Source organism: Panthera uncia, unplaced genomic scaffold (genome assembly GCF_023721935.1).
Source record: "Panthera uncia isolate 11264 unplaced genomic scaffold, Puncia_PCG_1.0 HiC_scaffold_1015, whole genome shotgun sequence".
NCBI lineage: Eukaryota > Metazoa > Chordata > Mammalia > Carnivora > Felidae > Panthera > Panthera uncia.
This window is the reverse complement of record NW_026057607.1, coordinates 4805-17360: the sequence shown is the minus strand read 5'-3', so window position 1 is coordinate 17360 and position 12556 is coordinate 4805. Positions and strand designations below refer to the sequence as shown.

The 12556-nt window shown below is 51.4% G+C and overlaps 1 protein-coding gene across 1 annotated transcript; it reads right to left on the bottom strand.

The window, feature by feature from the left end:
* Positions 1 to 277: 277 nt before the first annotated feature.
* LOC125916712 (syntaxin-16) lies at positions 278 to 12121 on the bottom strand. The gene is made up of 7 exons (XM_049623014.1): positions 10840 to 12121; positions 10285 to 10425; positions 8951 to 9116; positions 7737 to 7828; positions 7036 to 7179; positions 5707 to 5787; positions 278 to 3373 (listed from the first exon to the last, which is right to left on the bottom strand). The coding sequence occupies exons 1-7, from the start codon at positions 10930 to 10932 to the stop codon at positions 3269 to 3271; spliced, it is 822 nt and encodes a 273-aa protein (XP_049478971.1). The 5' UTR covers positions 10933 to 12121; the 3' UTR covers positions 278 to 3268.
* Positions 12122 to 12556: the final 435 nt, after the last annotated feature.

Genomic DNA, 12556 nt, shown 5'->3' with positions numbered 1-12556 from the left:
TTGGTATGTATATAAAGCATACATTTTCATAAGGAAAATAATTATCTGCCTCTACGGCACCTTCCCTTTTGTCTACTGGATGGCAGACAGATTGGTCCCTTTGCGAGCGTCCATTAGGCAGATGGATGGACTTTCAGACACTGAGGCAAGGCCTCCGACACAGAACAAATAGTCATCGGCCCAAGCGATCACAGAACGGATGAGGCCCTCCTGTAACACAGATGCATTGGAAGAAAACACGAGCCCCATCGTTAAAATTAATACTAGGACGGCAGGATGCTCTTTAATCCGCATGATTGCTTTATTGTACAAAAAGTTTCCAGTAACAGTGAATTAGTTTTAAAAAAGGACAAAAAAAAAAAAAAAGTCATTTTGGATAGAAGCGCTTCACTAATTGCTTTATTTAAGCACACAAGGAAAAAAGTCTTATCTGACCAATTAGGTTGGAAGGGTTTTATTACCTTTAAGAAGCCATTAGCTAGGATAAAACACTGAAAGCACTTATGTCAAAACAAATAAATAATGCTCTCTCAATTAGCAGAGAAAGCGGTAAATCTGTTAAATTAGAGACACACACCGCTTCACGCCCATGGCGAAGCCAGCACCCCCCACCCCCAAATTAATACAACAAGAGACAGTAGACTTGTTACAATCGCAGGAAAGATCAGGAGCTTTGGAGACCTGACGGTAAACGTTTCCTTATCTCCTCTCCGGCCCCGTCAACGGAGCCACCCCCGGACACGTTCAAGGGGGCAGGTGTCCAGGGGCCGAGCCCAGGGCTGCCCAGAGGGAGCCTCCCCTCCCCCCCTCCCCCCCTTTCTCCGGTCGGTCGTGTCCCAGGCGCGGGGAGAGACTGGGCTGGCGATCATTACCACCAGAGCCCGACAGAGCTGAATGGCCCGGCCCTCCCTGGGACAATGGCCGTCTGGAGCAAAAGGAGCCCGTCTCCTTCAGAGGCAGAGAATCACCCGTTACCCTGAGGTACCAGGGCCCCAGGACCAATCTACTCTTACTTCCCCCAAGGCTGCTGATCTTTCCCTAAGTAAAGGCTCAAAAGAAAAATACAGTGTTTTGAGGAGCACGCGCCCTGGGGCCGCTTCCCCGCCTGGGGACAAGGTGGCCTGGGGACAAGGTGATGGCAGCAGACAGCGGGGGGGGCTTTCTGTGGCACTGCACTGCTTTCTCAGTTCACTCGAGATCCTCAAGATCACTTCTGTCAGATCCGTTACTTTACCCTGGTGGGTGAGGGGGGCAAAAACCAACCCCGATCACCCTGTTAACTGAAAATAAATATAAATAAATGGTGATCCTTTCTTTTTTTTCTTTTTTTTTTTTTCCTGGCGATCCTTTCTTAAAGGGTCCCTTGCCTTGCACGTTAAGACCACCGAGCCTCCTGTCGCCACTGTCCACCGCTGGGGAGGGAAGCCCCGTGACCTTGAACGGCCCCCCGCTCCTGGGAGCAGTCGGTCTAGAGGAACATCTCGCCTCGGCCACCGGATTAAAACCCGCTGTGACTAGAAAATGCCTACGGCTCTTCTCAAGATCTGCAGAAGCCCCACAAGTCAGGGGTGATCAAGGAGGTGGGTTCTTACTTCCTGACCTTTTTGCCTAATAACATAATGGTTGGTCAGGGAATACCAGGCGATTTCCTGAAACGCCAGGGGCACCTTCGGATCGTTCTACAGCCACATCGGTCGTGAGAAAACCAGTGGTGGCCGGGAACTTGGGAAGGGGAAGGCTGGGGCATGGGTGTGGGTGCTAAGACCATGATCTGTGTGGACAACCTGAACCTCTGGACTTGCGTTTAAGTTTCTGGAAACGACTTCAAAGTCACTTCTAAAGACACATTTTATGTGACTGATCCAAATAAAACATAGCACATTTAATGAGGTCACGCTCTTCACAAACTTCTCAGGAGAGGTACAAAACAATGGAAAAGCCATCGAAAATTATACAAAGACCATTAGAACTATACTGGCGTCTCAAGACCAAGTAAAAACATGAACAAGTTGAGCTTTCAAAGCTATCATCGCTTTCCACATTGTTCTACAGTTCCGGGAATATATTCGAGCACCATAGTGATAATAGGTAAGAAAACGGCAAAGTCCCACTCGGGCGATCTGATTCATGCTCGCACGAATGAGGGACTTCTAATCAAGATTTTCACCATCTGTCGGAACGTGCTTACTTTCTGGGCATGTTAAGTAGCAACGCAAGAGCCGATAAATCATACCCCTGGTGGAATATTTTACTTTGAAATGGAGTGATGTTTGGTTAATAATTTGAGATCCGCTAATCCTAAATGGGGTGACCCATTTAGAATGGCCTCTGTGTAAATTCACAGTTCATTAAATGGTGGCTAGTTTGAACAGGTCATTATGTAGTTAGTGCATAAGTAATGGATTGAGCAAGGATGGCTGGGGACGAGGACAGGGGCACACTGGCTGATTCTGGCGACTTTCATGACACGGCCAAGCTTCCCTTTTTCATGTTTTCAGGTGAGGTTGCTTCAAATCACCAACTTTTAAATTTAGGTGGTTTTGTTTGGTAACCCCTTTTGGTTTACAGTAGAAAATGCAGTGCACAGACTCTAAATGAGGAATAGTCCATTTACGATTAATTTAAACTTATGAAGCTGTTTTAACTGGCCCATCTAAATGTGTTAATTAACATCAATGATGGTTTCTTATTTTTCACACTTTGTTACTCTGATCATTAACAGTGATGGAAAAGCTAAATTAAGTTAATGGGGAACGGATTATAAATTCTTAAAGGACTTCTCAGTTTGTTTTCAACTGGAAAATATACAGAGAAAGATGAAGAGGCATTTTTGCCTCTACTCATAAATTTTTGGTACCAAATTTCTTAAAAACCAGATGGTTTTTAAAAAACGTTTCCAAAAATTATTTTTACATGCTGCTCAGACATGACTGCTAAAAAAATAGCATATGCACATACAACATCGAACAGCTTGCGGAGTGCCTGTAAACATTCAACTCATTTTCTCTTTCTAAAAAAAATATATATTATAACTGATGACAGAACTCAATCTCTATTCTGCAGCAGCATCAAAGGTCCTTAAATTCTTGACAATGAAGGAGAAACAGCAGCTCATCCCCCTGCTGGAGCACGACCGTGACGAGGGGTCCAGGCAGGCGCTCGCCGCCCCCACGGGGTCCGCAGCCCGCGCCTCCGCTGTGCCCGCAGGGCGGCCGAGCCCCTCGCGCCCGGGAGCGCACACGGGTGGCCCACGTGGCCGCACGGCCGCCTAGCGAGACTTCACGCTGATCAGGACAACAATGAGGACAATGATGATGACAAATAATATTAAAATCACAAGCATCTTCCGATTCTTCTTCTGATACTGCTCTGCCTACGGAAAGAGGAGGGGAGAGAGGCCGTCATTTCCCCGAAAGGCCAAATAGCAAGCCCGCCCGCCTCCGGTTCTGGGCTCGCGGGTCCGTCTGCCTAACCGGCGTCTCCGCCACGGGCTACGTCAGCAGAATCCCGCCCGCCAGTTCCGGCACAATTAATCGACACGAGTGGACGAGTGCCACGGTCCCGGAGCCACCCATCTCCCCTGGGGTTGCCCCAGAGCCCGGGCCCGGGATCCGCCGTCATGCAAAGGCTGGCAGGAGGAGTCCACGGCTCTGCCTCAGGGCCGGGCCGACCCGCTTCCCCGCCTGCTCCCACCGTCGGCGACGAGCCACTCTTTCCACCCGAGCCTCCCGTTCCTGGACACGGTTCCTCGGACGGACGTGTACCTCCTTCACCATGACGCCCGACAACTGGCTACGGTTCCCCCGTGGGACTGACGGCCCCCCAGAGGGTGTTTTCCGCCTCCCCTGACTTTGGAAACAAGAGCACACCCCTCCTTTGAGCCGGGAATGGGAAGGAGTGAGCCACGGGTAGCAAGTGCAGAGAGAGACCCCCCCCCCCCCCCCGCGGTCCCCCCTCCCCGTGCTTCTGCCGGCACCACAGGCAGGCGCCTGCCGAGCCCCGCACCCTCCTGCACACCGCACCCGCACACGTCAGCCTGGAGGCCGGGAGAGGGGGCGGACACGCGGCCCGCCTCGGCTTCTCGGGGACTGGCCCAGAGAAAGGAAGAGCACGCCCTGCGCTTCCCCGGGGGCAGCTGGGGGGGTGGCTACTTCACAGGGAAGGACAAGAAGGCGGCAGCTTGATGGCCACGTCTGCCCAGAAGATCCGGCCCCTTCTGTCTTACTTCCATGCTCCCCGCCAACCTTCTGACTGGTAGTTCTGCTTCCTAAGTGAACCCACCTACCCCCTGGGAGCCACTCGTCCACCAGGAGGAAACCGCGGCCTAGACGGGTCAGCCCGTCTTGACAGTCGGGCCCGTGCGCGGCCACCCCCGAGGCTCCATTGGCCCCGGAGGAGGTGACGGCCGGCTAACGGCCAGCCACGCTGCTGACAGAACGTGACGGGAGAGGGAACACGGGGCTGGCTCACTTCTCTGACAAGGAACCCGGAACGCCAGGGGAGCCGATGCCGCACGGGACTTAAAAACCTCTCAAAATGATTCATGAAGTAGACCCTGAAACAACGTTCTTAGTTCCCCCTGGATCTGTACGCTCCTGCGGAGAAAGCTTTGCCCGTGGTCTGTGTTCTATCAGAGGACACGTTTCACTAGTTTTTATTGAACAAACTCTAACAACAGCGTATCAGAAGCTGGGTATTACAGAGTCGGCAGTCACCCCCGTACGCGAGGCTGGCGGCAAAACGAGTCCGCAAGCTTCGAGCCCTCGGCCCGTCTGAGGCGGGCCTCTTGTTCCCGCCAGGTGCCGGGAGTCTCACTCCCACCCTGCCGCGGCAGCGAGCGCCAAGGGCTTCTGCTCAGACCTCGGCAGGCGTCCCCTTCTGTGCACCCGACACCGCCCGGCCGGGGAGCAGCCAGCTTCCGCAAAGCGACAGAGCGGTACGTTAGTGGACTGGAAAAATGCTCATGCTGTGGCTCCAAATGTCACTGGGTCTCAAAGATACAAGGAAACGGACAGAAATCTATCTCCTTTGTGAAGCGTCCTCGTCCCTCTCAAAGCACACAGGCCCCTAGTCACACACGAGATCCACTCGGCTGCACGTGTGTGTTTCTCATCACTGACGACCAGGCTTCGAAGACGCTTCCCGTTTATTTTTAACAAGTATCATGAAAGATCTTCCCGAAAGAGCTACCTTCCCAGCAGAGACTAAGGGAGCTAGCCTCACGTCAACAAACGACTCTTTTCTCAACGTAGCACACAGAGACACCGTGGCAACTAGAAGGGAGAATGAGACTTTATCTGCTCCAGAATGACCCTCCAGCAGCAATCCATCAGAAGGGCGTCACAACAAGAGAGCCCCGAGTCAGCACCAACGAGCCAACAGAATGTTCGACGCGCGTCGAACAGATGCCCGTTCCCCTGACTTCCTGAAACGAGATTCAAAGAGCGAGATGCTTTCTGACAGAAAGAAAAGCCCAACTGCTTTATAATTTCCTGTCACGGGAGGGAGTTCTCAGCAACGTCAGGCCCACGTGTCAGGTGCACCTCGAACCGTTTCCTGCCGGGCAAGGGCAACGACCGCCACGGCCGGCTCCACACAAGCCGCTGGTGTGCGTCCCTGTGCTGCTACACGGAGGGTCCTCCTGGGAAGCCTTGGTGTCTGAGAACAGTTCCTCGAGTTCTAGGTTACTGAAACATCCGACATTACCTTGTGAAGCTGCTTCAGGCCGTCTTTGGTTTTGATGCAGGACTGCTCGACATTATAGTCAATTCTATCAAGGACTGTACCCTGAGTAAGAAATGACAGTTACAGACCATCAACAACCCCAACGGGAAAAACGGAACTTCAAAAATGAGAAAGGCACACTGCAGACATCGTTACGCACAGGATTATCTGTTTTACTTAACCGGGTGGTAAAGGTGCACATGGAAAGCTCTGGAATCCATCCCCAAGCGATATTAGGCACTCAATGGCAGAGTGCTGTGTTAGTTACAATAAAGTCTACCTGGTGAGACAGAAATACTGACACACTGAGATTTCTTTTTTGGATTTAGCCACGCTAAGATATGCCACATTCAGACTTACTGGGGCTTTAACAAACACACGGTTCAGTGGAAATAGGCTCTGAGAGGCGAAGGGCTGACTTCTGTGCCCATCCGCTGCGTAAATACTTGGATGCGGGTAAGCAGAGAACGCGGGTTAAACTAGACCCAGCCACGATTAGGCCTGGAAATTGCCGATCACGTCTACACACGTCAACGCAGGCTTCCATGGGTCGGAGCAAAGACAGTGAGCTCCAATCCGCCGCGTCAAATTATACCTTTGCCTCCAGGAGAATTCTGGTTTTAATTGTGTAATCTCTCGGTTCACACAGAAAGGAGGGAACACCAGGCTACATGCAAGAACAGGGCTCTTAATGGAACACGCTGTATCAGTAGAGATAGCAAGAGCAGTTCCTTGGGAACCACGGGAGTAATTATTGTAACTAGATCTTCCACAGCCTCAACACTCCATTCTGCAGCTGGTGGCAGGGGGATCAGGACCCAAATCCCTGCTGGCAAGATAATAAAACCCCGTAATCAGATTGTAACAGCGAACAAACAATTTAATTCTACTTGAAAGCTAGTGGTTCCCGTTGCCATTACGCAGTAACCTGCCAAAATTAGAAGGGAAACTTTATCTACTGCCAGAATCATTGCTGACTGGGGGGCACCAGACCCCCAAAGCGGGGTGGTCCCCTGAGCATCCTCGGAGTTCGGTTGGAGAATAGGAGACCTTTTGATATTTGTTTTTTACTTCAAAAAAAAAAAAAAAAGAAAGAAACAAAGCTCTCTGTTTTTATGGGGAGTGACGTTAGCACGTGTACGTAATCTGCACGCGTACCTATGTAAACGTGCACGCACACGCGTACATACGTGCACACGTGGGGGGAGAGGGGCAAATTCTGTTCCCCGACGGGAATGCAGAACCAGAAGTCTGAAGAAGGACCCGAGGTACGGCAGGAAAACTCAATGACGAGGGAGCTAAACCGCGTACCTGCTCCACGATCATCGCTCCTAAGTCCCTAAAGATTTCATTCAGGTCCGAAATGGATTGCACGATCTGGCGTATCTCCCGCTCCCTCTCCTCCACCATCAGCGTGTTCTGTTCCACCAGCAGTAACTGGTCATCTGTGAAACCCTAGCGAAACAAAACATACAGGATTTGTACGTTAGAGTCCGCCCCCGCCCCCCGCCCCGCCTCCAGAAAGGGATGGTGTGTGATGTTAGACGTAATTCAAAGAACGAATTCCGGAAACACTTCCACAAAGCAGGTAAACAACACACAAGCACTGATTTTTCCCTGACAGGCGAGATCCAAACTCCTAAAACACGCCGCAGGGTCTCAAGCACGACCGGCCCGAGCAGGGGACGCGGGTGAACCCACGTGGGCCGCTCCGCAAGGGCCGAGGAGCAAAACCGGCGGGATGAACCCTGCGCTTCTCTGGGTTCTTCCCCAAGGGGGGTGGGCAGACTGCTTTCCTGGAGGTTCCGGAAGGCAAGACCGCCAGGTCTCCTCGTAGCCTCTGCAGAGGGAGAAGCAGTACGGCCCCCACGACCGCTCCTCCAACTGCTGCACAGACTCTACCTGAAGCAGCGCTGACCCATCTCACCGCACACAAGCCAACGGTCTATGAAGAGAAGGAACGGAGCGGAGCGCGGGTGTGGAGCAGTCAGTTCTGCAGCCCCTTCACGTACCCGGTCATAGAGAGTATTATCGTCTCCATCATCCATTAGTGGCACTGCTGTATCAAAAAAATGCTGGGATCTTTCCTCTCGGTTCTTCATGCCTATCATAGATAGGAATTCACTTTACTGGAATACGTAAACCGTCCTGGTTACTGCTCCGCCATTAAAAAGGGGAAATCTGGAGTGAAACTCAACAGTCAAAATGGAGATACTCTCAGCAGCTTTAAAAGAAGCCTATCTCCAACAGAGGTGGGGGGGGGGGGGAGAGTAAAGATTATAAACATAAAACAATATGCAAGCATTTGGCGTTTTTCAAGACGAAAATCACACTGCAAATGGGTACCATTCACTCGACGCCAAGTGAGTGACAAAAGGACACTGAAACCATCTGAGCATCTCTAAGTGAGGCAGAGATATTTAATCTCACTGCTGTTACAAAACATTTTTTTAAAAAAATCGTATTTCTCTCCAGAAGCATCTCTAGTAACAATTCCAAATGGCCCTAATCAAGTTTTAGAAGTAATAAAATTAAAATACAAATATGCCAGTTGTCAGATGGAGGGGGAACTAGGTTTTTTTTGTTTTTGTTTTTGTTTTTTTTTTTTGAGTATGTGGGGATATTACTGATTACAGTGGTAATATGGAAAAACCTAGTTTATGAGGTAATTCGAACGCGGACGTGGCTGACACCAGACTTCCCACTGTTCAGGAAGAAAGGGCAGGGCAGGCTGAGAGGATCACTGGCCAGGACAGCCAGCAGCCAGCATTTCACCCACTCCCAGAAAAGATTTTCAGGCACTCGAATACTTTAGTTGTTTTGCAAATATGAAGCTTCCGCGTGATTGCAACTTTTTACCTCCGCGTTCGCACTGTCCTCCAACCCCACATCTGGGAAGCTACGGGCCTCGCCAACGTGCTAGAATGCTTTTCACATTGTTCGAGCTTGGCAAAGAGTAAGTTTTGTTTTTGCTGCATGTGAACTGTTCTGACACCCCGTCCTCGGCCTCGGTCCGGGCATCATTTCACACGGTGTGTGTGTGTTGGGGGTGGGGGGGGGTCCCTTTCGTTGCATAAGCTGTGAAACGTGCTCAAGGGGTGGCGATGGAGGGCTCGGGACGAAATGGAGAACTAGCGGCCAAAAGGAAGGATGGAGACAAAAAGCGGTCCTAGTGCTGGAACTTTCATGCCTCGGAATCCCGTCCGTGACTCCCGGGGACACTCACGTCTGAGGTAGCCCGACTGCGCGTGCCGGAAGCTGGCCGACAGCTCCTGCAGGGCCTGGGCCAGGGAGGCCACGACGTTGCGAAGGAGCCGCTCCTCCTGGTCGGAGCGGGCCCTGCGGGCCCGGCCGGGCAGAGCCTGCACGGCGCGCTGGCACCTGTGGAAGAGCTGGGAGAAGGAGGCCACGGCTCCCAGCGAGCCGTGGAGGAGGGGCCTGAGTGCCACTGCCGCTGCGCTCGCGGGTCTGAGAGCCGGGAGAGGCTCTGTTCGCACAGGCCGGCGTCACCCAAGGCGCACAGGCCAAAGCAACCCGAGGCTCCGAGGCTCCCAGGCGTGGCCAAACGCTGTGGGCGGGGCGGGGCACACACCCCCTCCGGCCCTTCGCCCGGCCACGCGCCGCTCTGGGACTATGGTCCTCTCCCCAAGCCCCCGCCACCACCCCGAGGCTGCAGTTACTGTTACTGTTCCCGCTTTGCCGACGAGAACACTGGGAGGCAGAGGGAGCAAAGGGAGCAAAGGGGAGCCGTGGCGCGGACCCCCTGCGAAGAGCCAGGACCCAAACATCCCAGCGCCCAGAACCTCTGAGCGCCAGGGGATTTAAACAAGTAAACGATGTAAACACTAAGGTTTCCCCACTGCTCAGATTATTTAAAAAGTACTCAAATTTGGGGTGCCTGGGTGGCTCAGTCGGTTAAGCGTCCCACTTGGGTGTAGGTCATGATCTCACGGTTCGTGGGTGGGAGCCCCATGTTGGGCTCTGTGCTGACAGCTCGGAGCCTGGAGCTTGCTGCGGATTCTGTGTCTCCCTCTCTCTCTCTCTCTCTCCCTGTCCTTCTCCTGCTCAGTCAGTGTCTCTCTCTCTCTCTCTTTCAAATAAATACACACTTTTTTTAATTGCTCAAATTTAACATTTTACAAGGAATGTTTCTAGGGTGCTAAGTTTCTTGAAGATGCTAACACACTCCAGCCTCGGGCAGCGCAAGTTCCCAATCTTTTCCGATTACGAGGACCATTTTGTAACATGAACAATTTGTAAGCACTAACATAAGAAGGTATACATCTCTAGATCAAGTGACTGAACTCGGCAATGCTCTGAGTTTATTTTTAAATCAGCTCACGGTGGCAGGTGCCGACAACTGGGGAAACAGTCCCCACTCGTCTGAGACACGGGTTGATAACCTGGGGGAGCCCGGGGTCTCAAGTCTCTTGGTGGGCTGTGGGCTGGGAAGCGTAAGTCTGGGGAAGGGAGGTGCGATCTGAGAGCTGTGCCACGCTCCGGCCTCTGAGGGGGCCGGGAACTGCCCACTCCGGCCTGGGGACCCGGTCCCACCCTCACCTGAGTGATCTCTTGGGCGGTGATTTCAATGGCGTGTTCCTGCTCACTGCTGTCATCCAGGGTGGGCCTGTTTAAATGCTGGTCGTGAAGGCTGGCTAATTCCTTCATTTTCTGTTTGATGCGGCCAACGTCGTACTGTATCTACGCAAACGAAACCACCAAAACTGCAGTGCCGCCTGCCAGGCATCTGTCTGCCTCTGAGACGATCAGCTACACTCTAGAGCACAGGGTCCGGGCTTCAGCCAACTTGTAGTCTCACCGACGTGTGAGCGACTTTGCATTCAGGTTATCGGAATTCAAACCCCACTGCTCGTGACATGGTGCTCGAGTCTCTCTCTCTCTCTAATCCAGGCCATTCCCCCTGGAGCCCAAACCGCCGGCTCACACCCCCTTTTCCGGTGGGGTGTAAGGCGAGCGACCCGAAGGCGGGATTACTTCCAGGTGCCTGCGTTCACCGTGTCGTCACGCTTCGTACGGCAAAAGCACCTTTACACGTGTCGGCGTCATACCATTACTTAAAAAAATAGGATCGTGTGAAACTAACATTCCACTTACTTCGTCCACTCCGTCCACCCATTTAGGGGGCGACCGCTTTGTCACGCCGACTGCTGCTTCTGGATCTAAGCTAATGCCCGACACCAGAGCCATACGGTCGTCGGCAAGCTACAGGGAGAGAAAGGGACATGGGAAAAAAGTTACTCAGGTTCCATTTTGATAAGCACACTCTCACACCCTTTTAAATGTCACTCCCTGAGAAGACCAAGAAATGTAGGAGTAAGTGCACTTGCCTGTGTCACAAGCTTGCTTTGGTACTGCTAGCATTTGGGATTGTTTTCCTATCTTTTCATGCACCAGTTCTTAATTTTCTCGGACATACTTGTGAACATGAATTTGACTTGATCTGGCTATAGAGATGTAATAAAAAAAAATCAACAGAAGAGCCTTAACACAAAGACCTCTCATTACCAGTACTACGTACGGACAGGATGGCATGAACCTCGACAATTAATGCGAGCGGATACAAGTTAAAAAAAAAAAATAAACGAGGCTACAAACGGAACTCACACAAAGTGTTCAGTAGGAGCAAGGTTTACTTACACACGTTTCGCTTCTTTTGGAAACGGGACTGAGCCAGTCACCTTGGTCACAAGGTCATTAACCATGTGATAAAATGTATCAAAGAACTGCCTGAAACGATCGGCGAATCACCCGCCATGCAAAAGCAACCCTCAAAAATCTCAACGCGAGTCTGCCCGTCGCCTCCTTTCTTCAGTTCAGGGTCCACACGCGGTGTTTTCACTTGTTTTGAAATGATACCCAGAGCTCTGGTCCTTTTCCCGGGTCTCAGACACCGGCTTCGAAAACCCCGAAGACCCGGGGAGGGAAGGCCAGGCCTGGCTGAGTTAAGCCGCTGGCCTGCCTTGAGGCAGTGAACGGGTTGAGAGCCATCTGGAGGTGCCCTCCGGAGTTCAGAATTTATAAATGCCAGTTTCCAAAGATCCAGATGATGATTGAAAAATAATGGAAAACAGTAATATAAAAGTCTTTTACAGGTAATACTTTGTAAATGCCCTAAACCATACTGTGGAATTGGGTGAAGAATTTATGTTGCTTTTCTCTCCCCCCTTCCTTGCATGTACCTAAAGTTATGCTTTCATTCATTCAGCAAATACTTGTTTGCTTTTCTAATAAAGAAACAAGACAAAATTTAAAAATCAACAGATAAAGGGAAAAAATGTGACATAAGCAAAAACCTACAAAGAATTCTTCTATCCTAATTCTTCTATGCTAAACCGTTTACAGAAAAATTCCTACAAGCAAATTGGCATCTCGCAGCTGCCCCCCCCACCCCCCCCCCCCGCCCCTGCCAGGCCCTGCCCCCACGGGCTTAGGACATTCTGTGTGTTCCCGGATCACACCGCGTGCAGTGACCACACCGAAGACACCAGAACCCTCGTAACTGCTCCCTGAGCGTCTCTGAGTCGTGATTAAGTCACCAGCATCCCGCCACCGCGTGGACCCTACAGGACCACAGAGTCATCTCAGGTCACAGACAAACTGTGTGGCATCCGACCTGCACAATCTGGGGCGCTGGGTCCATAAAGTGGCAATTCTCAACCATAGCCACCCTGTTTGTTTTCAAGAGTTCACCAATAGGAATCTTATATTCTTTTTATTGTTTTAATCCTCACGGAAACTAGGTGAGCTAGGAACTGTTATTCCAATCTATAAATGAGGAAATTGAAACTCAGAAAAGTTAAGTAGCTTGCCC